Genomic DNA, 24,295 nt, shown 5'->3' on the forward strand with positions numbered 1-24,295 from the left:
ACACCAGTTTGGGTGTTGCTCTAAGCTATTTTAAAGAGGAGATCAGCATTTAAATCAGAGGATCTTGAGTAATGTAGCTTACCCTTCATAATATGGGTGGGCCTTATTCAATCAATTGAAGGCCTTAAGAGATAACAAAGTTCCCCAAGTGAGAGGGAATTCTACCTCCAGACTGTCTTCAGAGTCAAGCTACAGCATCAGCTCTTCCCGGAGTCTCTCTGTCTCTAGCCTGCCCTCCCACTCTATAGATTTTGGACATGGCCGCCACCTACAGTCGTGTGAACCAGTTCCTTAAGATAACTCTCTCCAAAAACAAAGCAATACCTAACCAACCAACCAAACAAGACTCTCCCCATTTTCCTACACACACACACTCATACACATACACACACACACACACACATACACACACACACACACTGTCTCTCTGTCTCTCTGTCTCTCTCTTTCTCTCTCTCTATTGGTTCTGTTTCTCCAGAGAATTCTAACTAATACAAGAGGTAAATCTTCACACTTCCTGGCTTGGCAGTGGATTCCTAGATTTGACATAAAAGGCTTGAGTGACAAGTGAAAAAAATAGGTAAATTGAACTTCATCAAAATTAAAAACTTTTGTGCATCAAAGGACACTATGGAGACAGTGAAAAGGTGAGCTGGAGAATGGGAGTGGGAGGCTCAGCAGTGCCTACCTGAGCCAGTCCCCCCGCATGTGCCCAGCAGGCCCCTGCTCCCTCCACCTCTGCCAGGCTCAACCCTGGCTGCCTTGCCCCTCCTCAGCAGTGGCACAAGCAGGGGCCTGCATGCCAGGAGCCCTCTTATCATGGGTTTGTTTCTGAGGCTCCAGACCAGCCAGGGTCAGCCCCTAGGCACTGACAGGGCAGCCAAGGTCCTCCCTGGGACCCTGGGGATGGGGGCCGGGGTCCCTCCCTGCCCCCTTCCCTGCTTTATGAAACTAGATTGCCAGAAAGCCTGGCCAGGGATTCCCCAAACCTGCCCCTTTCTGCCCATTTTCACTGCCTTTGTGCCAAGACCACTGATTCACCTGTGAAGCTGTCTTGGGAAATTTTCCCCCCAAATTGTTAATTGCACCAGAACTGTCAGCTCATGTCAGACACATAGAATAGACTAGAAGGAGTGGAAGGTTGACTGGTGCATTCTCTGCCCTCTGCCCCTGTCCCCATGCTCAGGACACAGCTGCTCCTGTAGCACAGCCCAGGTTTCTCCTGTAACTTTTGAATCTCTCTTTTTGCACATGGAACCTAATTTTTTAAGGGAAAACAGTCCATTCAGCTTTAATAGTTTTTCTTACAGTGGTGGGCACGTTCCTGAGCTAGTGAGGACTCCGTGTTGGATGGCGATGATCCGACCCCACTGCAGAGATGAGATTCTATTTGCAGAGAGAGACATGCAGGCAGTTTTCCATTGATGCAGACAAATCCATGAGCCCCTCCCCTGTGCTCTGATGAGTAGCAAGGAGCAGGCTCTGTATTTGTGGCTGTTCAGTGTGCCAAGGCCTGAGCTGTCAGGTGCCTGCAGCCCCGGGGAGAGGCACCCACAGAAGGGTCCTCCAGAGATGATGGGCCTGCTCAAGGAGGAGCAGGTCTGGACAAGGACAATGGGGCATTGGCGGAGCTGGGCAGCACCGTACAGTGTGCAGCGAGACCATCACAGGGAAGGAATGCGGTACTGCCTGTGGAATTGGCACCCCCCTGGATGGGTATCTGAGCAGAGGCTGGTCTGGGGAGAGAGGGTCTGTCCTGCCAGGGGTGACAATGACAGAGCATGAGCCAAACCTCTGGGAGGAAAAGGGGGCTTGGGGACAGCCATGGCAAAGGTGTGAGGAGCCACGAGGCCACAGATCTCACTGTGGGGTGCCTTCCAGGGTTACAGATGGGTGGGGCAGGAGCAGCTGGGTTGTGGGTCCCTGAGGCAGGAGAGACTATGGTCAGTGAGTTGGAAGGGCTCATTCGGGGTAGCTCCTGGGCTTCAGAGTGTGGATGGGGATGAGCAAGGTCAGGGTCCAGGAGTCGCAGGGGAGGCTGGGAGGGCAGCCTGGAGGCCACGCTTGTGAGAAGTCCCACCTGTTTGTGCCAAGGGCCCCTTAGATGCCCATCCAGCCCTCCTGGGATCCCACCAGGCCCGGCCTTGGAGGCTCAGCACCTGTGAGCTCTGGCCCAGGGCTGTGGGTGGGTGGCAGGGCTGCCCACTATCACTCCCAACTTCTGTGTCACGTTTGCAGTTGACGCTGTAGCTCTAATTCTCAGAAGCCTCTGCATTTGTATTAAATTTAAACACACATCCAGAGTTCCTATTTTCAAGGAGGTAGCTTTAGTAACAAATCTTGATGCTGATTTATCTGATTGCAGCAGTGATGTGAACAGTATATTTTTATGGTTATTTCATGATCCCTCAAATGAACAGCTAATGAGCTTCCAAAGATGATAAAGTCTGAGTAATTTTCAGTGCTTTTCCCCCTAAACTTTTTAAGATTCAATCACAAGAGGTGAAGTCTGTGTTGTCTGAGTCCCTGGTTGTGGTCTGGGCCTCCCAGTGGCTGTGGTGCCTCATGCCATCCTGGCTTTTTTCTTAAATGCAGTGGCCTCGTGGTCTATGCGGACGGACCTCTCAACTTGGACCGCAAGGCAGAAGACATGTCTGAGCTATTCCGGCCGTTCCACACGCTGCTGCGGAAGATAAGGTCGGGGAGGGATGGTGGGAGAGAGGGGTGCTGAGTCCCTGTTTGCCCCCCTCCCCACGCTCCTTTCTGTGAGGGCAGCGGGACTCTGCCCAAGTCTTTGTCTTTAGTTATTGGTTCATCATGTCTAGAGCCCCAGTGTACAGCCCCACACCCTTGTCCCCCAGGGAACCAAGCTCTTTGTCCTTGACCTGGGACTCCATGACCTTGGGTGTGAACCATCAGTAACATGACAGAAGCCACCGTGGCTGAGGGCTTGGCACTGGACCCTGCAAGATGGAGAGACTGGGAAATGGAAGAGGCTGGTCCCCTGGGGGCCACACAGCCTGCAGGGGAGGGTTGTTCCCCACCTCCTGGGGCCTGTCTACCCTGGCCAGGGATTGGTGCTTGCTCAGGGGTGTCTGTGTGTCCTTCCACCAGCGTGGGGAGGAAGGGCCCAGCTCTCCTGAGCACCAGTACCCTTCCCATGCTGTGGCTTGTCCTGGCTGCCCTGTGGTCCCAGCAACAGGTGCAGGAGGCATTGATATCCTTGGCACCCTCACGTGCTGTCATGTGGGCTTGGTGGTGCCTGGTGTGGGTGACCTCTAGGGCTTCTCCATAGCCTTCAGTGGCACCAGACCTAAAGCCAGCCCCCTCCCTCTGGGCCCTCCCCACAGACCCTCATTTCACACTGGAGTAGAACCCTCCCTGGGGTGGCCCCTCTGAGTTGACAGCGCCCAGCTGTGGCCTCCTGGAGGGATGGCATGGCAGTGTTGTGGGCCCTGGGTCTCTGGAAGCTCCCCTTCCTGCCTTCAGTGGAGCTGACAACCCGTGTACTCCTGCATGGACTTCCTGGGTCCGGCAGGACTGCCCAGCCCAGGGCAGCCTGTGGCCAACTTTCCCTTACTGGTGCCAGCTCTTGCAGACAGCTGGCAACTACCCTGCTCCAAGCTACCTTGGCCCCACAAGGAGCCCAAAGTGCTATGAATCCAGACAGTGGAGAGTGGCCCAGCAGGTTGGTCCTCAGAGAGTCACTGGCCCTGGGGGTGGGTAGGACCCCACAAACTGGGTCCTGTGATGGGTGCTCAGTCCAAACCCTGGCTCATCCGAGAGATGGCTGCTGCTACTTCCCTCACACCCAAGCTGGGTGTGAGCGTTCTGGGAAGACCATGACTCTGAACCCAGAGGCCATCGCTGCCACCTCCCTGTCCATCTGATGATGATTGAGGAGAGATGGTGAACAGGAAGGGAAGAGTAGGGTGCTGGGCGCAGATGGGGTGCCCTGTGGGGGAAGGGCCAATGGAGGGGGCAGCACCAGGTGCTGGGATCGGGCAGGGGGGCCAGTCCAGAGCATCAGAGACATATGTGACATGCTCAGAATTCTAATGTACATGATTGGAATCAGAAGGAAGGAAGGGGGGGTGCCTGGCTGGCTCAGTCAGGAGCATACAACTCTTGATCTTGGGGTTGTGAGTTTGAGCCCCACCCTGGGTGTAGAGATCACTTAAAAAAGTAAAATCTTAAAAAAAAAAAAAGGAATAGAGAAAATAAGCAGTAACAATATTCAAAGAAAAAAATGGCCAAGAATTTTCCAAAACTGAAGAGAAATCTTTTCCCCAAGACCTAGGAGGCTCAAGAAAGATACAAAGAAGATAAATACAGAGCACACTTAGGTATACCATAGTAAAATTGCTGAGAACAAAGACAAAAATCTCAAACATAGCCAGAGAAAGAGGACATATTTCTGGGAAAAGAACTAAGATTGAGAGCTGTCTCTTAACAAACAACGGGAGCCCAGAGGCAATGAAGTGATGAATATTTCACATGTTGGAAGAAAACACCCAGCAGAGACATCTGTTCACGATGAAGGCAAAATAGTGAGTTACTGAAAAGCAGAGAGCTACAGGGATTGAACAGTAGCCTGCCCACGGAGAAGAGCTAATTGGAGTTCTGCAGGCAAAGGAAAGCTCTCAGATACAAATGTGGAAATGCTTTATGGGGGTGGATGTGAATAAGTGCGCTCTCTATGGCACAATCATCGTCATGTCTTGTGGAGGTCAGGTTGCACACAGCACTGTTAACACTTGAAAATAATATCAACATTTCATTACATTAACTTTTTAAAAGAGAAAAACTGAATCATTTTGAAATTATGGACTAAGAATTTGAAAAATTCAATACCTATTTTATGACAAAAACATGTCTTAGCAAGTGAGAAATAAGTGAGGATTTCCTTAATCTGTTGAGAGAGAGAGAGAGAGGCTCACATACACATGAAGTTGAATTCTTCTGTAACACTGTAGCCACAAAAATTAACTCAAAGTGGATCCAGAACATAAACGTAAGACCCGACAAAATAAAGCTCTTGGAAGACTATAATGGACAAGTTCTCTATCACATCGCATTTTGGGAATGATTTCTTGGGCAGAACACCAAAGATACAAGCGACAAAAGAAAAAATAGACAAATTGGATTTGAACATTTTTAAATTTTGGACATCATGAGACACTCTCAACAGAGTAAAGAGGCAGCCCACACATTGGGGAAAGTATTCTCACATATTGTATCTACTAAGGGATCGATACCCAGAATCTAGAGAGAACTCCTAAAACTCACCGAGAAAAACCAAACATCCTGATTCAAAAGGGCAAAGGGGAAAGAAAAAAAAAAAAAAGGCAAAGGATTTGAAAAGACATTTCTCCAAAGAAGGTTTATGAATGGTCAACAAGCACATGAAAAGATGCTCAGCATCATTAACAGTCAGAGACACACAGATCAAAACCTCAGTGAAATTCTACCTCCCACCCAGTAGAGTGGCTGCCCTCAAAACAGACAGACAACAAATAATGTGTGTTGGCAAGAATGTAGAGAAATTAGAATCCTGCACGCTGTTGGTGGGGGTGCAAAATTGTATGGAAATCCCTCAAAAAATGAAAACTAGAATTGTCATATGATCCAGCAATTCCACGTCTGGGTGTAGTCCCAAAAGAACTTAAAGTAGTGTCCCAAAGAGATGCTTATATAGCTGTGTTCTGAGAAGCATTATTCACACTAGCTAAGACATGGAAGCAACCCAAGTGTCCACTGATGGATGAGTGGATAAGCAAAATGTGGTCCATCCCACAGTGGAATGTTATTCAGCCTTAAAAAGAAAGGAACTCCTGACACCACATGGATGAACCTTGAGGACATAGTTGGTGAAATAAGCGAGCCACAACAAGACAAACCATGTATGATTCCAATTATATGAGAGGCTAGACTAGTCAAAATCATGGAGACAGAGTAGGTGGTGGGTGTCAGAGATGAGAGGAGGAGAGACTGCAGTCAGTGATTCACGGGGACAGAGTTTCCATTTGACAAGATGAATGCGTTCTAGGGGTGGATGGTGTGATAATTGCACTCCGATGTATTCAATGATACTGAATTGTCACTTAAAAATGGTTACCATGGTAAATTTCACGTCATAGATATTTTATCACAATAAGAAATTTACATAGCGCCTACAATAATGTCAGTAAATATCAGCTGCTTAAGTATAAATCTCAAGTTGTCTAAGGCCTCCATTCAAAGTCATGAAATGCCACTGACATAAAATGTTAAAGACGTAAACAGAGCTATTCCATATTCAAGGAGTGGAAAACTTCATGTTGTGAAGATGTCAGCTATTCTCAAATCAATCTATGAATTCAGTGCAGTCTCAATCAGAATCTCAAGAAGTTTTTGTTTCTTCTTTTTTGGTAGAAATTGACAAACTAATTCTTAAATTCATGTAGAAATGCAAGGGACTAGGGCACCTGCGTGGCTCAGTTGGTCTGCTTTTGACTCAGGTCCTGATCTCGGGGACCTGGGGTTGGGCTCCCTGATCTGCGGGGAACCTGCTTCTCCCTCTCCCTCTGCCCTTCACCTCACTCATGCTCTCTCCCTCTCTCTCTCAAATAAATAAATAAAATATTTTAAAAAAGAAAGAAATACAAGAGCAGTGGGGAATGGTTGTTGTTTTCCAGCAAATGGGCTGAGTTAGCAAATATCCATGTGAGGAGAAATGTGTCTGAATCTGTACAATAATCATACACAAGAATCAACTCCAGAGAGATTGCCGATACACACGCAGGAAGTAAAAACAATCAAGAAAACAGCAGGAACATCTTTGCGACCCTGGAGTAGGCAGATTGCCTAAACAGGACAGAAAAGCACTACACCCGGAGGAAAATGTGATTTATTAAACTTCGTTGAAATTAAAACTTCACTTCTTCAGAAGGTGCCATCAAGAGAGTGAAGTAGAAAGCCCCAGAGTTGGAGAATATACCCAACAAAGAACGCAAATCCCAAACATAAAGAAATGTCAATTAGTAAGAACAAGGGAGATAACCCAACAAAAAATGGGCAGAACTGAAAAGGTTCTCAGACAGGGCACATCCGAAGGCTGCCCCACAGAAATGCACAAGTATGTTCCCCAGGTGCACCCTCTCCGTGCGCACCCTGCAAAAAGGAGCAGGTGCATTCCCCAGGGAGGTGCTCCAAGAATGTGGATGGGGACAGCCAGAGCCCAACAGGTGAGGAACAGATTCTAACCATGAGACCAGACCATCGACAACACCGAACCTCACCTAGTAGGGTTGCCAGATCCAGTAAGACAGAACCAGCAGAACTGTCTATTGAATTTGAATTTCAGATAAACAGTGAACACTTTGTGCAAGAATGTCCCACATGCTACCCATTTGGGACATTCTTATCTTAGAAAATATTCATATGCTTAAGAAGTATTTGTTGTTTATCTGAAACTCAAATTTAACTGGGCATCCTGCTTTTCCTCTGGTGGCTCTATACAAACATGATATTGCAAACAAAGCCTGCCTCTAGACAGTGTAGACAGCACATTTCCATTTATGCAGGAATGAAAACAGGCAAGACCACCTCAGTCTTTAGAAGACAGGGTGGCGGTGATGGCAGGGGGTGACTGGAAGGGCATGTGAGGGCCTGAGAGCCTGGTTCACAGTCCACCGTTCCATCTGGGTGCTGTCCATATGGGCGTGCTCAGTTTATGAAGAGTCACAAACTGCATTTCTTGGAAATATATTTTTCTGTGTGTTTCCATGACTGCACAAGAATCTCTAACCTGGACTCAGACCTGCACTGGCACTGCACCTTGAAAGGCTCATAGACTTGCTCTGGACTCATTCCAGGTGTCAACAGGTTAACTTCCTTCAGATTCTGATTTGGCGCCCCTTCTACCAGGAAGCCTTCCCAGACTAAGCCAGGTGGGCTGCTGTGCCCTGCTGCTGGTACACATTTTCCTTTGTTGTAGTTGTAATGCAGTTGTCACTGACAGAAATAGTGTTTATTACCAGCCTCTTCCAACCTAGCCCTCAAAGGCACCTGGTGCCTGCACTGTGCCTGCACGTCTCCCTGCCCCGCACAGAGAGGGCAGGGCACTCAAGAACGTGCTGAGTGAAAGCCTATATGTGAACCAACATTTTGTTTTCACTAAAAGTTTTTCTTAATGTGATGATCACATCCCTAAGCACCGAGGTCTTCTTGTTTTCCTCAGGAGTTTGCAGAGTCTCACTTTTAAAAAAGAAACCATCCCAGGCAGGCAGTCATCCATCTCCAAGTGTCATTGAAAGGGTCAGACACCTTGTTGCTTCTGTGCCGGTGCAGATGTTAAGGACACTGTGTCTGTCCATTCTTGGCCAGGGGACTGGTGTGACCTTTGGAACGCTCACCTATGGTTTTTGTCTTGACCCTTGTAGGGACTTGCTGCAGACCCTGACCGAGGATGAGCTTCACACACTGGAAAGGAACCTCTGCATTTCCCAAGACGTGGAGTTCCCTATCCGGGCAGACGCCCAGGTGCCCCCCACCCTGGCACCCGCCTTTCCCTCACCCCTTCCCCCTGAGGAGCTGCTCTCAGCCAAGGCCAAAAACCCAGATGCGGAGCTGGCCTGCTCCATGCAGTATGATGACCAGGAGCTGGAGCAGCTCAACCGCATGGTGCACAGGGCCGGGGACGAGATGTCATCCCTCTTGTCCCCGCCCAGTGCCTGCCAGTCCCCTGCACACAGGCCAGGGGTGGAGGGCAGCCCCCACAGGGAGGCATCCCCAGGCAGCGCTCGGCTACGGCCCAGCAGCGATGAGGAGGAAGGAAGGGTGTTCTTCATGGATGATGTGGAGGGAGCTGCAGAGGTCCTGGGCAGCCCATCTGGGTGGACAGGCAGTGCCAGTGCTGACCCCCAGGAGAGAGGGCAGGACAGGGGGCGTGGAGAAGCGGATGTCAGCCAGCCCTCTGAGGCTGAGGAAGGGGACCTGAGCAATAACAATGACGTCTCGCATGATAAGATGTGGGCGCTGGGCCCCAACTCCTGCAGCTGCCTGGACTCTCAGCCACACCTGGATGGCTGGGAGGCGGGCATGGACGCCGCAGAGACAGCCGAAATGATCGCCCACCGGACAGGGGGCATGAAGCTCTCGGCCACCGTCATCTTCAATCCCAAGTCAGCCCCCACTGTGGCCTCTACCATCGCTGCCTCGGACACCCCCGGAGACAGCGTCACCCCGCTGGAGCCCACGGCCGAGGGGACAGACAGTGGCTCCCACAAACTCAGCACTGCAGCCACCAGCTGCCTCCTTAACTCCTGTGTGTGCTGCGGGGGCGGCAGGGAGGACGCTGCCGCCCAGAGCCTGCAGGACAAATGTGGCCCCGGAAGCGTCATCAGCGCCTCTTATGTCAGCTCCACCAAGGCCAGTGCCAAGGGCCTGGCCAAGGGACAGGAGGAGGCGCGGCCTGTGCTGGAGGTGCTACCCTCCGAGGACACCCCTACCTCCGACAAGTGCCTGACACACACCTCGAGTGCACAGGTGAACACAGCAGACAAGTCACCTGCAGCAGGCAGTGGCACAAATCCGGCTGGACAGCAGGACAGGGCGGAGCCCCCAAAGGCCAGGGTGGAGAGTCAGCAGGGAGAGGCAGCCGAGGAGGAGCCTCAGTGCCTGTCAGGCTCTAGGTAAGCACCACTCTGGCCCGGATTCCTCTCTGTCCATCCAGGCTCGTTCCCTAGATGTTGGCGTGTCCCTCAGCCTCCCAGGTATGTGAAGGGAAGTGGCCCGTGTGGGACACAGGCGCTGAAGGGGTTTAAGCAGCATATATCAGGCTCAGCCCAGAGAAGTGTCCCCCAACACACCCTGACCACTCTGTTTCTTTTCTTTTCTTTTTTTTTTTTTTACCACTCTGTTTCTGACGCTATGGGCTCTGTGCAGGTGATATGAACCCAGCGCCAAGCCCTCAGCTCACCCCCTTTCACCACCGTGGCCCATCCTGGCCCCAGGTGCTCCATGTCTGTCTGGGTCATGGGTTGGGGGCTGGGAATGGGCAGTGGTCACCTCTGAGCATGCTCTCCACCTTGCTCACTGTTGTGGTCCTGGCCCAGCCCCTACCTGACTAGGTGGCTGCTCAGCTCACATGGCGTTGCTGTTAGCTGTGCAGATGCTTAGCAGTGGGCGTGGAGCCCCCAGGGCCATGGCGGGATCCTGAGGCCACCTTAGGACCGCCCTGGGTATATTCTCCGGCAGTACCCCCAGGGCCCTATTCTCCTCAATCCTCCCCTCCCTCCCTAGGGGTGCTTTTGTGCTCCCCTCTGCAGGCAGGGGGCCAGGAAGGGCCAGGTGGGGGTCTGCAGGACTCGGCACCCGCACATCTCTTCTAATTTGGGGCATCTCTCCCTTCTCTTGCTCCCTATGCCCTGGACCTATCCTGAGCGACGCAGGGTCAGTGAGCATTGCCCCCACACCCGCCCTGTGCCTGCTGCGGCCTCGGCATTGGGAAAGGGAGTGTGGGCTCACATAGGACTGTTGTCTGGTCACCACCCCTGGTCTTCTCACCAAGGCCCTGCCTGCTGGAGCTCTCACCTGGCTTTGGCAGTATGGCAGAGGTGAAAGGACGGGGAGGAGGGTTCAGGCTGGAGGCTGGACAAAGCTCCCGTGGCCACAGCCCTCGGATGGTGTGTGACAGGAGCTGGCCGGACCCCACGGGTGCCAGGGCCTCTGTTCCATGTGCCAGATGGAGCTCCTTGTGGGGTCTGCAGTCCCTCCCCATCCCCTCCCTGAGCCCCAGGCGACCACTAGTTTGCTGTCTCCATGGGTTTACCTCTTCTGGACACTGGCTCAGACACACAGGATCACATCATATGTGAGCTTTTGTGTCTGTATCCTTTCACTGAGCATGATGCTTTCAAGGCTTGTCAGTGTTGGAGCAAACCTCAGTGCTTCTTTCCTTTTTATGGCTGAGTCATATTCCGTGGGACAGACAGAACACATTTTGTTTATGCATTCACCTGTCAGTGGGAGTGTGTTGTTTTGCTGCTGTGCAGAAGTGTACATGCTTTTGTGTGGTGTGGGGTTTTATTTCCTCTGGGTGTATGTGCAGGAGTAGACTTGGTGGATTGTACGCTGACTCTGCAACTGTTTGAGGAGCCATGGCCTGTTTTCCGAAGTGGCTACAGTGGCGCCCCTACCAGTCACACGTGAGGCTCCACTGTCCCCACGTCCTTGCCAGTGCTCATTAGTGCCCAAGAGTCTGTTAAATGGGTCTTTTGTCCTTGGGGTGTGCATGCAGTCATGGACTGCTTTTGACTCACTCGAGACCTTCCTCTCTTTGAGGCTGTGCCCTTGGTACAGCAGGGCATTTTACTCCGTTTAGTGTGAGATGTATAGAGATTGCCATTTATACTTATTTTAATTTTATAATTATTTCAAATATTTGCATGGTTCCCAGTCAAATCTATAAAGTAAGGTATATCCAAGGGCGCCCCAGAGGCTCAGATGGTTGAGGATCTGCCTTTGGCTCAGATGCCTCCCAGGATAGAGTCCCACATCAGGCTCCCTGCTCAGCGGGGAGTCTGCTTCTCCCTCTGTCTCTCCTCCTGCTCATGCTCTCTCTCTCTGTCAAATAAATAAATAAAATCTTTTTAAAAAATAAAGCAGGATATGTCCAGTTTAGTTTACCTTTCAATCTTAAAAACCTAAGCAAAGCAGTGCACATGCACACATCCCTCTTCCCCCCCATTCTCTGGCTAAGGGCCTCATCCTGCAAACACTTTCATCTGCCCTGCTCCTCCAGTCTCTAGCCTAAAGGCCTGTCTGTCGTGGTTTCCAGAGATGTGCTCATGTTCCTGTCCAGCCATGTGAGTCCTGTGTGGCTGAGCCGGCGTGTCCTCGGTCAGGTCTTGCTTCTGGCCTTGGAGTTGTGCCAGACTCTGCTGTACAGACAGTGCAGATGTCTCATCCTATTTCTGATAAGTCCATTTTTGAGATGCAAGCCCATCTTCCTCAGCCACATCCAGAGGAATGAACAATTTTCGCAACCTGCTGGGTGGCTTTCTTCCTCAAGTCCTCTGACCCACTGCATGGAATGGATTAGTAAGTGAATCATTTTTCTGCAGAGATGACAGGAAATCACCAGAAATTCCTTGCCAGGATACATGGATTTTTCAGTGTTTGACCCGCCGCCCTTTCCGGTCCAGCTGGTGGACACCTACCCTGTCTCCTGCTTTCCTGACGTTTCCCATGTAGACACTGCTTATTTGTGTCATGAAGACAGCTTTCCAGGCCCTATCCAACTTAGCTCAAATGCTGAAGCTGAGCTGAGCAAAGGAGAAGCCCTACCGTGGCCTTGAGACAGTCCCGTCTTCCAGGGAAGCTTTTCCAGAAGGTGCAGAGGGCCTGAGGAGGGAGGACTGTGGCAGATGGCCAGGTGATCAGAGCAGCCATGCTGGGCCAGGACCTTGGACAGCGCTGCCCCCCCCCATGCCTCCCCCACCCCCACCCCACCCCCGCTGTGCCAGGAGCAGGGGGAATCAGGTCAGCCAGGTGTCAGCAGATGGTGCATGGGGTCCCCCAGCCATGAATACATCAGCAGCACCATCTGCTTACGTCATAAACTGACCTCATAGAGTGTGATCTAACGACAACGTGGAGGTGACAGAGCAAGGATACCGTTAAAATGGACAGACACAAAAGACCAGCCTCACACAGAAGGGAATTTTGCTAAAATTCCAACAATTCTAACAGAAGATTCTTAGAAGTCTGGGGTGTTGCTGTTGTCATGACGTCCCAAGGCTTCACAATGAAGACCGTGGTTCTCATGCTCAGGGGCAAGTGATTATCCCTTCCACCAGCAGATGGAGAGGCTAGTGTTTGCCTCAGCTCAGACTGCCTGGAGAAGGTGGCTGGTTGGCAACCTCCTGCCTCTCCACCACCCCACAGGTGCCTCTGCAGCCCCGGTGATGGGCAGGCAGCAGTGGTGGCGCTGTGCTCACCAGTTCTCTGTCCCACAATCTCGTAAGGAGGTCACTCAAGTGCAGCCTCAAGTTCTGTGATCCACACAGAGTTGGTCTAGGCAGGCAGCCTGCGGAGCTGTGACAGAGGATCTGCTTGTCCCGAGGACACGGGGAGCATATTTTCCTGATCAAGCAGAAGACAGGTGGAGGGACCAGACACTGGGGTCTCTGCTCAGCTGACCAGATGGTCTGGGCTGGAGAAGCCCCCTCTCGGGCTTTCCCACAGGCTCTCCGTTTATCCCACTGCATGATGGGCCAATTCCATCAGTGCTGTGGCCAGAGTGGTGCCAGGACATGGCCCCCAGCAGAGTCCTGGGCAGAATGTTCTAGAATCACATGTTCTTTAGCTCTTTTCTTTGTACTGGCTTTTCTCCTGTCATTTCAGGAAAAGTTAGGAGCTTTTTAAAGGGAAGGTTAGCATTTCTTAGAAGCTTGTTATCCCCTGTCTAGACTTACCCCACTGTTCTAGAACCTTCCATGCTCTTGAAGCCTGAATGAACCACTTGTCTACAGTATGGAAGCGCGGCCTGCCTTAAATCTGTTTTCGTCCTTTCTGCTGACATTTGACTAGAGTGTTTCCATCCTGCTGCCTTCTTTTAAAAATATCGTGGGCTCTTTTTTTTCTTATTATAAACATGGTCCCCCCCTCATTGCAGAAATTTGGAAAATATAAGAAGAAAAACAGAAGGAAATAAAAGTCCTCCTAAATTCTATGAGCAGGTTTTTTTTTCACTAAACACTATCTTATGGTCATTTCTCTGTAAAGCTCTTGAAAAACACTATTTCCATGGAATTCTACTATATCCTAAGGACATAAGGACGTATCTAGTTTATTCTACATTTTCCCATTTCGATTATTTTTTTCTGTGTTAAGTTAGCCTTGTGGCCACAGTCCCTTATGGTTCTGTGTCTGCCTCTGGGATTATTTCTTTAGAACCGACCCTTGGTAGGGTCACCCAGAGCAAAGATGTGAAAAGTCTTTGGAGCTCTTTCTGAGCCTCACAGCGGCGTCTGGTTGGATTGCAGAGGTGCCCCTGGTGTATCACATATGGTGTCGGTGTGTCTCCATGCGCCCAGCTGCAGGAGCCCTGAGCCTTGGGAGTTGCTGTTGTTCACTTTCCTCTGATGGCTGGTACCTGTGTCCTTTTCTCTGTGTCATGGCACCTTATCCAGGCGTGAAGTGACCATTCCTGTCTCTTGCCTGCTTTCCAGCTAGATTTTCATGACTTTTTTTACTGCCTTGAAAGTGTTCCTTCTGCCTGGTGGATCTGCTTTGGGCAGATTTACTTCTGATTTCATGTGTTGATGCCTTTTGATTTACAGAAGCCTTTCATTTTGTTTTGTGTAATTACGTTTATAAAAATTCTAGAGAAAATGTGTGGTTCTAACTTTTCTTTTTTCTCTGGTTGATTGTGCACCTGCCATCCCTGCCCACCCCAAGATTGGGGAATACTCTGCCTTTCTGCTCATGTCCTGTGGCTTTCTTTTTTTTCTTTTTTCTTTTCTTTCTTTCTTTCTTTCTTTCTTTCTTTCTTTCTTTCTTTCTTTCTTTCTTTCTTTCTTTCTTTCTTTTTTTTTTTTTACTGTTAACTCTGATCCAGTTTCAGAGGTCCGGGTTGTTTTGTATCGGAGAGAGTGACCATCAGGGGCTGATGGCCGCCACCCTGACACATAGGTGGTCTTACTTGAGTCTCTGACTCAGGGGTACCTCGGTGCCTGTCCTGCCCTGGAGGCCTACTTTACCTTATTCAGTTTTTTAGCTGCACTTAACAATCTGGCTGGTGGTCCCCTGCCTCTCCCTCATGCAATTGATGGACCTCCCAGGTTGTCGTTTGGGGTAGAATGATAAGAATCTAGAAGGGCTGTCCTTGGTACAGGCTTCTGAGCTTCTGCTCTAAGCAGGTGATACATGCTCCTTCCTTGCAGATGGGGATTGCTGGCATAGCTCACCTGTTGTCCATCCTCACCTGTTTGGGTCGTGGTCTTGGAGGACACATATCCACCACATGTGTCCACCACATGTCCACCACATGCAAATGCAGAGGGAGAGTGGGTCCAGAGGAGGGAGGGCACCTGTGGGGTGGATGCGTGACCTCAGCCTCCCCAAGCCTCTGTTTTGTTGGCTGCAACATGGCTAAAAACAGTCCCCGGCTCAGGTGGCATCTGGAGGAGGAGCCAAGAGGCTACAGAACATTGTTCCTTCTGGTTACTCCACATCTTCCTTGTTGTTACTTGTCCTCATTCCTTGCTGTTACTCACCCATTATTACTCAGTGCCATGGCCCATCATTGTTCCTTGCCATCTTGATATTACCAGCCTTGACTTTACCTCCCTATCGCATCACTGGTTTTATGGTTCCTGGGCCTAATTTCCACTCCACACTGGTGGTGTGATCTGTCCCAAGCTGACAGACTCTGGAGAGTTCCAGCCTCCAGTGTCACCTCCTCACTGAACTTGGTTCTTGGTGGTCTGGCTCCTTCTCCAGCAGATGCCTGGCTTTCCTCTGTGCTGTGGCCCTGTTGGGGTTCCCCTGAGCAACTCTGCCCATTACTGGGGTTGGGACCCAGGCTGAGGGCACCAGGGTCCTGGGGATGCCCTTGGTCCAGCCCCCGGGGGCAGCCATGGCTGCAGAGAGGAGCCACATCCTGTTTCCCAGAGCCCAGCTCAGCAACCCCTGAACACTTCTCCCCATATGGAGGGAACTGTTTGAGATCCCTGGGGACCTCATGTCCATGGCCAGCCCAGGGGAGGGCAGCACATGGTTATACCAAGCTTCTTCCAGAAGCGTGTGGTGAGTGATGAGACCTCCGTCATGTGGAAACCTTCCCCAGAGGCATGGGGCTGGCTCTTTGATGTGCTGTGTGCACGCATCACCCAGTCAGCTTTCCCTCTAGCAGATGGGGTCAGGCTACCCCCTCTCTGCCTGGGATCAGCCCCTGCCCGGGGTGAGGCCTTGTCTGTGTCCAAAGGCTACTGGTATTTCTGGCCTCCAAAACTTGGAGGATGGTTTGTGTGATCACAGTGTATGATCAATAGCCTCAGCTCCTCATGAGGCCACTCTGGAGGGATGGGAGTGCCCCAGAGAATGAGTCCTGAGCTGACACTCCCAAAGGTAAGGGGATGTGAGTCAAGGCATGGGAGTAGAAAGGACTGTGCGCCACCTGGGCCAACTGGCCACTCAGTGACCCAAGGCGTGGAGGAGCCGTTTCCTGGCCTGGCCCTGCCTGCCCCATTGCTCTACCCTCCTGGGGGCTTGTCAGAAGACCAGCTCTGGGATGGGGTGACACTGTGGGGCTGGGCCTACCCCAACTGTCCTCTGGCAGCTGTGGGACCCTGAGCAGCAGCATGTCTGCCCCATTGGGACACGCCCATCACTGCTGCTTCTGCCAGAGCCGTTCTGGGGTGGAACGCTGGGTGCAGGCCATCCATCCTATGGTATGTGTCTTTACTATGGTGCAAAGAGCACCGAGGCCTCCCTCCTCGTCACGTCCCTGGGAGGAAAAACAAGAATGATTGAGTGGATTAAAAATAGAGAAGGACTTCGAATTAATTAGACTCTTGAAAACCAGATTAGGCATAATGACTGTCAGCAAGTCAACTGTTAAGTGATGGGGCCGCATGGCAGACACCGGGCAGGTTGGGAGCCAAGCACTGTGTGAGGTCAGAGGGCAGGTCAGGGCTGGGCTCTCACCTAAGCCCCCACCCGACACCCACCATTCAACCTGCAGCCAGCACAGTGACTAAGGCCTACGCCACTAGAACCCCACAGGGGTTGCAACAACCCTATAAGGCCAGGTAGAGTGGCTGCATACAGTAGGCACTGGGCAAAGGGTGCTGACCTTCTCATTGACGGGCCTCACACTCTCAGAATCTTTTTTCCAAACTCACAGCCGGGTGTGGAGCTGGCTTGGCTGAGGGGTAGCAGTGACCGCAGGGTGACTCAGCACCCAGGACAGCTCCATCCTGGCTTCTGCCCCCAGTGACCCCACCTAGTATGGCCCACCTCATTCCAGACAGCCACTCCAGCTGTGGCTGCCTCCCTGCACTCTAGACATCTCACATCTTCCTCCCACCTGCTGTTCCCTCTGCTTGCATTATTGTCAGCTACCCCACTGGCTTCTGCTCCCCTCTTTCCCCCACCCGCCCCACCCTGTCCACCAGCCAGTGCCAGGAAGAAGGTAAAATCGTTTCATAAGATAAAGAGTGATAGATGGGCTCTGGGGCAGCTCCTGCAGTCAGAGCAATCAGGGGAGGCCTCCCCAGGGTGGTGACCTACCTGAGACCTGAATGAGGTAGGGGGAAAGAGGAGGAAGGAGGAGATGTGCCCCAGGCAGTAGGTCCAGCAAAGGCCAGGGTGTCAGGCTTTTCAACTTGAGCTGTTCTGATGGCATAAAGTGGTATCCACTGCTGTTTCAATCTTTATGTCCTAGAGAACCAATGATGTTGAGCATCATTGCACGTGCTGATTTGCCATGAGCCTGTCTTCTTTGATGAAACAGTAGAGTATTCAAATCTTTCACTGTTTCTTTCATTTAGGTTGTTTCCTTATTGTTTTGAGAGTTCTTCATTCATTCAGCGTTCCCTTTTCAGATATAATTTGCAAATATTTTCCCCCAGTCTGTGGACTGTCCTCGTTCTGAGTATCTTTTGAAGAGCAGACCTTAATTTTGGTGAGGTCCACCATTTGTCAACTTTTTTTCTTTCATAGATTGCAATTTTGGTGTCCTATCTAAGAATTATTTTTATGACTCATAGTCACAAAGGTTTTTCTTCTGTTCTAGAAGTTGTATACATTTAGTTTTTGCATTAGGTCTCTAATCAATTTGGGGCTAACTTTGTATATGGTGTGAGGTGAATTGTTTCAGCACCATTTGTTGACAAAGATCATCCCTTCACCACTGAATTGCTTTTGCATCTTTGTCAAGTCACTCAGCAATAAATATGTGGGTTTATTTCTGGAGTCACTAGTCTGTTTCATTCATCTGTCTGTATTGACACCAATATCACATTGTCTTGATTAAGGTAGCTTTGGTTTTTTTTTTGGTTTTTGTTGCTTTTTTGTTTGTTTGTTTGTTTGTTTATTAAGGTAGCTTTGTAATGAGCCTGGTTTTAACCAGGTATGATAAATCTATAACTTTCTTCTTTTTTAAAGTTGTTTTGGTTATTCTGGGTCCTCTATATTTCATATGAATTTTAGAACCAGTTGTCAATTTATACAAAAAACAAAAACAAAGCCTACTAGAACTTTGACTGGAATTCTGTTGAATCTATAGATCAACTTGGGCAGAATTAACACTTCAATGATACCAAGTTTTCCAGTTCATGAACATAGTTTATCTCTCCATTTATTCAGTTTTTTTATTCTCTCTGCAAAGTTTCATAGTTTTTGTAGAAGAAAAATTGTAGAAGTCTTGCACATCTTTGTTGGGTCAGATTTATCTCTTTTATTTTTGAATGCTATTGTAAATGATATTTGTTTTGTAATTTCAATTTCCAATTGATCATTGCTAATAGAGGAAGATGTAATTAAGTTTTATATTAGTCTTGTCTCCTGCAACTTCACTGAACTCACTTTATTAGTGATAGTAGTTCTTAGGAAGATTCATCAGCTTTCCTATAGATGGTCATGTCACCTGTGAAAAAAGCCAATATTATGTCTCCTTTCAGTTGGATGTTGTTTACATCTTTTTCTAGATTTGTACCCTGGCAAGGACCTCTAGTACAATGTTGAATAGAAAAGTTGACACAGGATATTTTTGCTTTGTTCCTAATTTCAGAGGGGAAGCATTTAGTATCTCCTGTTGGTGGTAGGATTTTCATAGGCACCCTTTATGGTTCAGGGAGTTCTCCTTTATTTTATTTTTTTTAAGAGTTTATTTATTTATTCATGAGAGACACAGAGAGAGAGGCAGAGACATAGGCAGAGGGAGAAGCAGGCTCTCTGTGGGGAGCCTGATGTGGGACTTGATTCCAGGACCCTGGGATAACAAGCTGAGCCAAAGGCAGAAGTTCAACCGCTAAGCCACCAGGTGCCCCAGAAGTTCTCCTTTATTCCCAGTTTGCTGAGAGTTTTTTAAATCAAGAATAGATGAGTTTTCTGAAATGCTTTTTCTGCATCTTTTGGAATGATAGGATTGTTTTTATTTTTTAGTTTGTTAATGTGACAAATGACATTGGTTGATATTCAGATGTTAAGTTAATCTTACATTCCTGGGATGAGCCTCACTTGGCCACTAGGTATTATCCTTTTTATGTATTATTATCTTGGATTTGCTAAAATTTCATTGAGAATTTTGCATCTGACTATAAGGAATTTCAGGCAGCAACTTTCTTTTCTCACAATGTCCTTTTCAGGATTGGATATGAGAACAAAGCTGAGATCCCAGGCTGCGTTGGGGAGCATTCCCACTTCTTCAGTTTTCCAGAAGAGTTTGTGTAGAGTGGGTACCATTTTTGCCTTAAATATTTGTTAGAATTCACTGAAGCCATCTGGGCCTAGAGTTTTCATGGGAAGGTTCTTAACTATAGTTTCAATTTCTTTACTAAATGTAGGTTTGTTCAACTTACTCAGTGAGTGGAAGAGTTTATTCACATTGTCCTCTGACCCCACTCCACCCTCTTGACTTTCCCTCAGGCAGGTAATATCAAATAGCTGGGTGATGGTCCTCTGCCTAGGGTCCCAGGACCCCCTGCTCTCCTGGTCTCTTTGGCCCCAGGCCATCTGCCCCATCCCTGCCCCATGTCTGGCTCTGTGCACCCCTACCTATGTCAGCTTTCTAGATGATCTCTGCAATTTCCTGCCTCTGGTCCCTGTTTGCTCCTTGGGTCACTGTCCCGTCCCTCTCTGCTATGACATCCCTCCTGTCCTTGCTAGACCATGTCACTGTGTGCCTTTGATGAAACTCATGGGGAACTTTGCCCAGTGGCCTCATTGAGTCCTGTGGCAGCATTTCTTTGCCATCCCTGCTTCATAGATTTGAAACAGCAGCTCAGAGCCCCTCCTCTGTGGCAGTCCCTCTCGCATTTGTCTGATTCCAGTTTGGGGGCCAACTGCAGAACCCATGGGCCCACCTCCAGAGCCCAGCCTCCAGTGTCACGTCTTTGGTCCATCCTTCCAGCCCCCATACCACATCAGATCCCTTAGGCTGGAGGATGACTTAGGTCCATGGCTGGGGGAGGCGTGGCTCTGGCTCCAGTGAAAATGAGGGGCTGCCAAGCATTGGAAGGCAGCTGGCCTCAGTGGGACACCCCAGGATTTGGAGGGCGGCACTGGGGTTCATGTCCAGTCTCTCATATCCTGGGTTCTGTCCTCCAGACTCCTGCCCCTGCAGTGGACCTCTTGTGGCTGCTGCCCCTCAGCATGATGCAGCCACAAAGATGTGCTGGCGGCGGTCCAGCCCCACTTCTCTGGTATAGACACAGCTGCCCACCCCTGTCCCCCAGCCTGGGCAGGATCCATGTGCTCATCCCAACCTGTATGTGTGGTGTGTGGATGTTCATGGCTTTAGGGGGCTGCCCTGCAGGGGCAGCTCCAGGGGAGGAGGACCAACAGAGTCCAGGCCTGCCGTACTGGGCCTCAGGTACAACCGTCCCATCCTCCCTCCCTGTGGTCCTTGGGCCTGTCCCTCCTTACTCTGCCCAGCATCCTGCTCCTTCCATATCTGGGGCTTCCACGGTGCAGGGGTACAAGCCAGGACTCTGAGCAGGAGTGCAGTGGAGGATGCAGGGGACGGCCTCACTGCTGCCTTGTGGCCACAGCAGCGCCCTAAAAGGGTTGTCTCCTCCACCACCGCCCCACCCCTGGGACCAGGAGAATCCCTGCCTGAACAGTCACTTCCTCAAGCACAGCATTCCCTCCCATCTCCACGGAGGCGGAAAACAGGGTTCTTTTTTTTTTTTTTTTTTAAAGATTTTATTTATTTATTCATGAGAGACACAGAGAGAGAGGCAGAGACACAGGCAGAGGGAGAAGCAGGCTCCCCACAGGGAGCCTGGTGTGGGCCTCGATCCCGGGACTCCAAGATCACACCTTGGGCCGAAGGCAGATACTTAACTGCTGAGCCACCCAGGCGTCCCCAGAAAACAGGATTCAATTGCTGAGTGTGGCGCAGAAGGGAGAGCAGGACACTATCTGCAGTCAAGTTCACCCACTGCTTTGTTCACCAGCCTTGGAGCCTTATGCTCTGAGAGCTTTTAAAAGCAGCAAAAACTTGGGCACCTGGGTGGTTCAGTCAGTTAACATCTGCCTTCAGCTCAGGCCGTGATCCCAGAGTCCTGGGATTGAATCCTGTATTGGGCTCCCTGCTCAGCAGGGAGTCTGCTTCTCCCTCTCCCTCTGCCTCTCCCCCTGCTCGTGCTCTCTCTGTCTCTTTTTGTCTCTCTCTCTCTCTCTCAAATAAATAAAATCTTAAAAAATAAAAGCATCAAAAGCTCAGGAAAAGCGTGCAAGGTACAAGAGCAGAGGGTAACACATGTCCCCTATGCTTATGTGACAACCACATATATTTATAAAATACACATAGACACATAATTTTTTGCTTATGTTTCCTGGCTTTTCTAGAGTATATGCCTATTGCACCTGTATTAAGAGGGAATAATATAAAATTGGACTCTCATAACCCAGCCATGGGACCTTCTCCAGAGCTGGGCTGTGCTGCATTCCCAGAAGAGCCAGACCACAGCCCCTCCCCCTCCCCATGGAGGGAGGAGGTGGCCGGGGCCCAGGTAGCAGCCAGGTGAGGGCAGCATGCCCACAGGAGGGGAGAGGCCCATTCGGAGGAGCTACAAGTGGCAGTGGGTGCTTTGGGGCCCTCCAGACTCTGCAGCACCCTCCCACACACACTACAGCCCCGGCTTTGGAAGATGCCTCCTGGGGGCTGTCAGAGACAGAGCTGTAGTCTCATAAGTGGAAAAAGCTAGACACAGTGTGCCACAGCCTGGGGACACACAGGACCTGTCAGGGCAGCTGTGGGATAAATGGAGGTTCGCCATGGCAGCATGAGAGGCACCATGGCATCAGGTCCTCCCCAACCCAGGAGGTGGGTCTGCACCCTGTTTTACGGACCCTGCTCAGGTACCAGCAGCCTTGTGGTCACTTCAGGCAGATGGACCTGAGTGCTGCCAGAATCTCCTTTCCTCTGGGCTCCAGAGGAACAGGCCTGGGTGGTCTTCCTCTTCAAGCGCAGCCTATGGCTTGTGTCTGGGGGACTAACTCTGAGGACCCAGGTGCACCTGCTGGCCAAGGGACCCCATCTGTCAGTCATGGGGCTGGGATGGCTCAGTGAGGACCGTGGGCACTAGGTAGCATGTCTATGGTCTGTCCTCTGTGTCTGGGAGGCCATGGGTCCCTGGAAATTCCTCAGCACCTCCACAGAGCAGCCTTTGGTGACAAGGGGGTTCACCGAGGCTCCTTGGCTGCCCCCCACAAGCCCTGCAGGGGCATTTGTGCTCCTGTGTCCTTCTGGATGAACATCATCCACAGTGATGGCCAGAGGATGTTTCCAGGAAACGCAGTCCTTGAGCATATGGGCATCTGGGAGCCTGGCACATGGCCTCGGGTGGTCTGGGTCCCACTGTTTCACCGTGGGGCTCTGCTGCGGGGAGATGTGCCCATTGAACAGTGTGGGACAGACCCTCACCCACTCCTGGGCTGGTCCTGCTTGATACCCATCCCCTGCCTGACCCTCCAAGGACTTATCTCTTGGACAATGGCAGTGTTGGAGCCTGGCCCCGAGGTCTTGCTGAGGACCACAGCCTCTTGGCTGCTTGCCCCACCCCAGCCTCATACCCCTTTCCCTTTGGGGAGGCTGTGTAACAGCCCCGTGTCACAGGCCCAGGGCTTCCCAGCATGGGGCTGATTAAAGTGTCCCCCGGCCTTGCCCTCCACCGTGTGTGCTCTAGTATGTCTTTGTACAGAGGACCCTGCATAGGAAGCATTGTTTTCCCGGTTTACAGACAAGTAAACTGAGGCTCTGAGAAGGTCACCTTCCCCTGCGCAGACAGCAGAGGGGATGATGCCAGAAGCCTTCAGCCTGTGTCTAGCTTCTAATGACTCCCAGGCCAGCCCCAGGCCCCCCTCCCATCGCAGGGCCTCCCCCTGGGGAAGCAGCCATGTGTGGGGTCCCCTGGGGGTATCATTCTTGTCACCAGCCCGGAGCCCCTTGAGGGCAGATGCTGCTGGTCCATCGTGGCCCCAGGACCCAGCTCAGGGCCTCGTGACCCCAACCCCAACTTTACCTGATGTCACAGGTTAGGGCCTGGTCTTGTCAGAGCTGGGGTGCCTACTAGTCTCCTTGCTGGCCTTCCTGGGCACTTCCCTGGGGGAGGTAGAGACCCCTGTCCATCAACCATGGCTGAGGTGGGAGAGGGTCAGGCACTTCTCAGACGCCAGGACTGGTGGCTGTCCCGGGGAAAGGGCCCTGAGGCCAGAGTCTGCCAGAGATGCCCCCCACAGGACAGACTGAACCTGGGGGCATGTGTGGACTTGACAAGCAGCTGTGCCAGAAGGGTGGTGAGAAGATGGAACTGGGCCAGAACTCTGCAGGCAGCAGTTGCCAAGCCAGGGTGCCCAAGGCTAGGGGGTGTCCTAAGCTGCTGTGGGCCCCATGTGTGGGGAGGTTGGGGACCTTCATGGACTCAAAGACAGGTGGGGCACGCCTCTTTGCGACCATGCTGCCTCCTCTAGGAAGCCCTCCCTGCTGTATGTTGGCAGTCCCCTGGCTGACACAGGTGTCATGCTTCTGCCTCCCAGACGGGAGCCCTGAGGGCAAGACCCACCATGCTGACCAGCCTGGGTGGGGCAAGAGTCTGTGGACTCGCTGGACTGGGAAGGGGACAGTGTGGGAGACATAAAGGAGTTCATTGCTCACCGCTGGCCATCTCTTGGAACGCCAAAGGTAATGATCCTCAATTAGAGGAAATGGGGAAGTAGGCTAGTTTTCAGTATATCGTTTACACTTGTTGTTTAGACTGAACTGAGAGTTTTTGCAGGCCTCCATGATTTCCCCAGGGTCCCTCAGGGGTCTGTGACTCCGTAGGTGGGAACAGGCTGCTGCTTCTCTGGTAGCTGGGGGAACCCAGGGAAGGTGGTCAGTGCAGGTAAGAGAGCAGAGGGGTGGGCCACACCTGGAGCACCTGGGGACCCCACGGTGCTTGGATCTGTGTGCAGTCTTTGCCAGAGGCTTGGCACAATCCCCTCGGAGTATGGTCTCTATCCTTGTAGGGGCAAGAGGTTACTGTCCCCACTTAGGGGGGTGAACAGTGAGGCCCGGGGACGAGGGCAGAGCCAGGAG

At 51.1% G+C, this 24,295-nt stretch overlaps 1 protein-coding gene and 1 long non-coding RNA gene across 15 annotated transcripts in view; one reads left to right on the plus strand and one right to left on the minus strand.

Moving 5' to 3' along the window:
• The window catches only part of ZFYVE28 (zinc finger FYVE-type containing 28), a 159,244-nt gene that overhangs the window by 122,123 nt on the left and 12,826 nt on the right, over positions 1 to 24,295 (plus strand). For 8 of the 13 annotated variants that reach the window (XR_013366836.1, XM_077876154.1, XM_077876149.1 and 5 more), the window contains 2 exons: positions 2,596 to 2,697; positions 8,424 to 9,674. The exons of 1 other annotated variant lie outside the window; for it this stretch is intronic. Coding sequence is in view for 11 of the 12 variants with exons in the window: in XM_077876154.1 (XP_077732280.1) it covers positions 2,596 to 2,697; positions 8,424 to 9,674 (1,353 nt within the window). In the remaining variant the exon portion in view is untranslated. Of the gene's footprint in view, positions 1 to 2,595; positions 2,698 to 8,423; positions 9,675 to 24,295 lie in introns of those variants that run through there. 4 more of the 13 variants (XM_077876212.1, XM_077876202.1, XM_077876152.1 and 1 more) reach the window with 2 other exon arrangements.
• LOC144300339 (uncharacterized) lies at positions 11,361 to 12,721 on the minus strand. 2 transcript variants are annotated; one of them, XR_013366916.1, is made up of 3 exons: positions 12,611 to 12,721; positions 12,331 to 12,401; positions 11,361 to 11,607 (listed from the first exon to the last, which is right to left on the minus strand). It is a non-coding gene; the product is annotated as an uncharacterized LOC144300339 (long non-coding RNA). The 2 variants fall into 2 exon arrangements; XR_013366912.1 differs by lacking the exon at positions 12,611 to 12,721 and having other exon boundaries at positions 12,331 to 12,498.

Source organism: Canis aureus, chromosome 2 (assembly GCF_053574225.1).
Source record: "Canis aureus isolate CA01 chromosome 2, VMU_Caureus_v.1.0, whole genome shotgun sequence".
In the NCBI taxonomy this organism is placed as follows: Eukaryota; Metazoa; Chordata; class Mammalia; order Carnivora; family Canidae; genus Canis; species Canis aureus.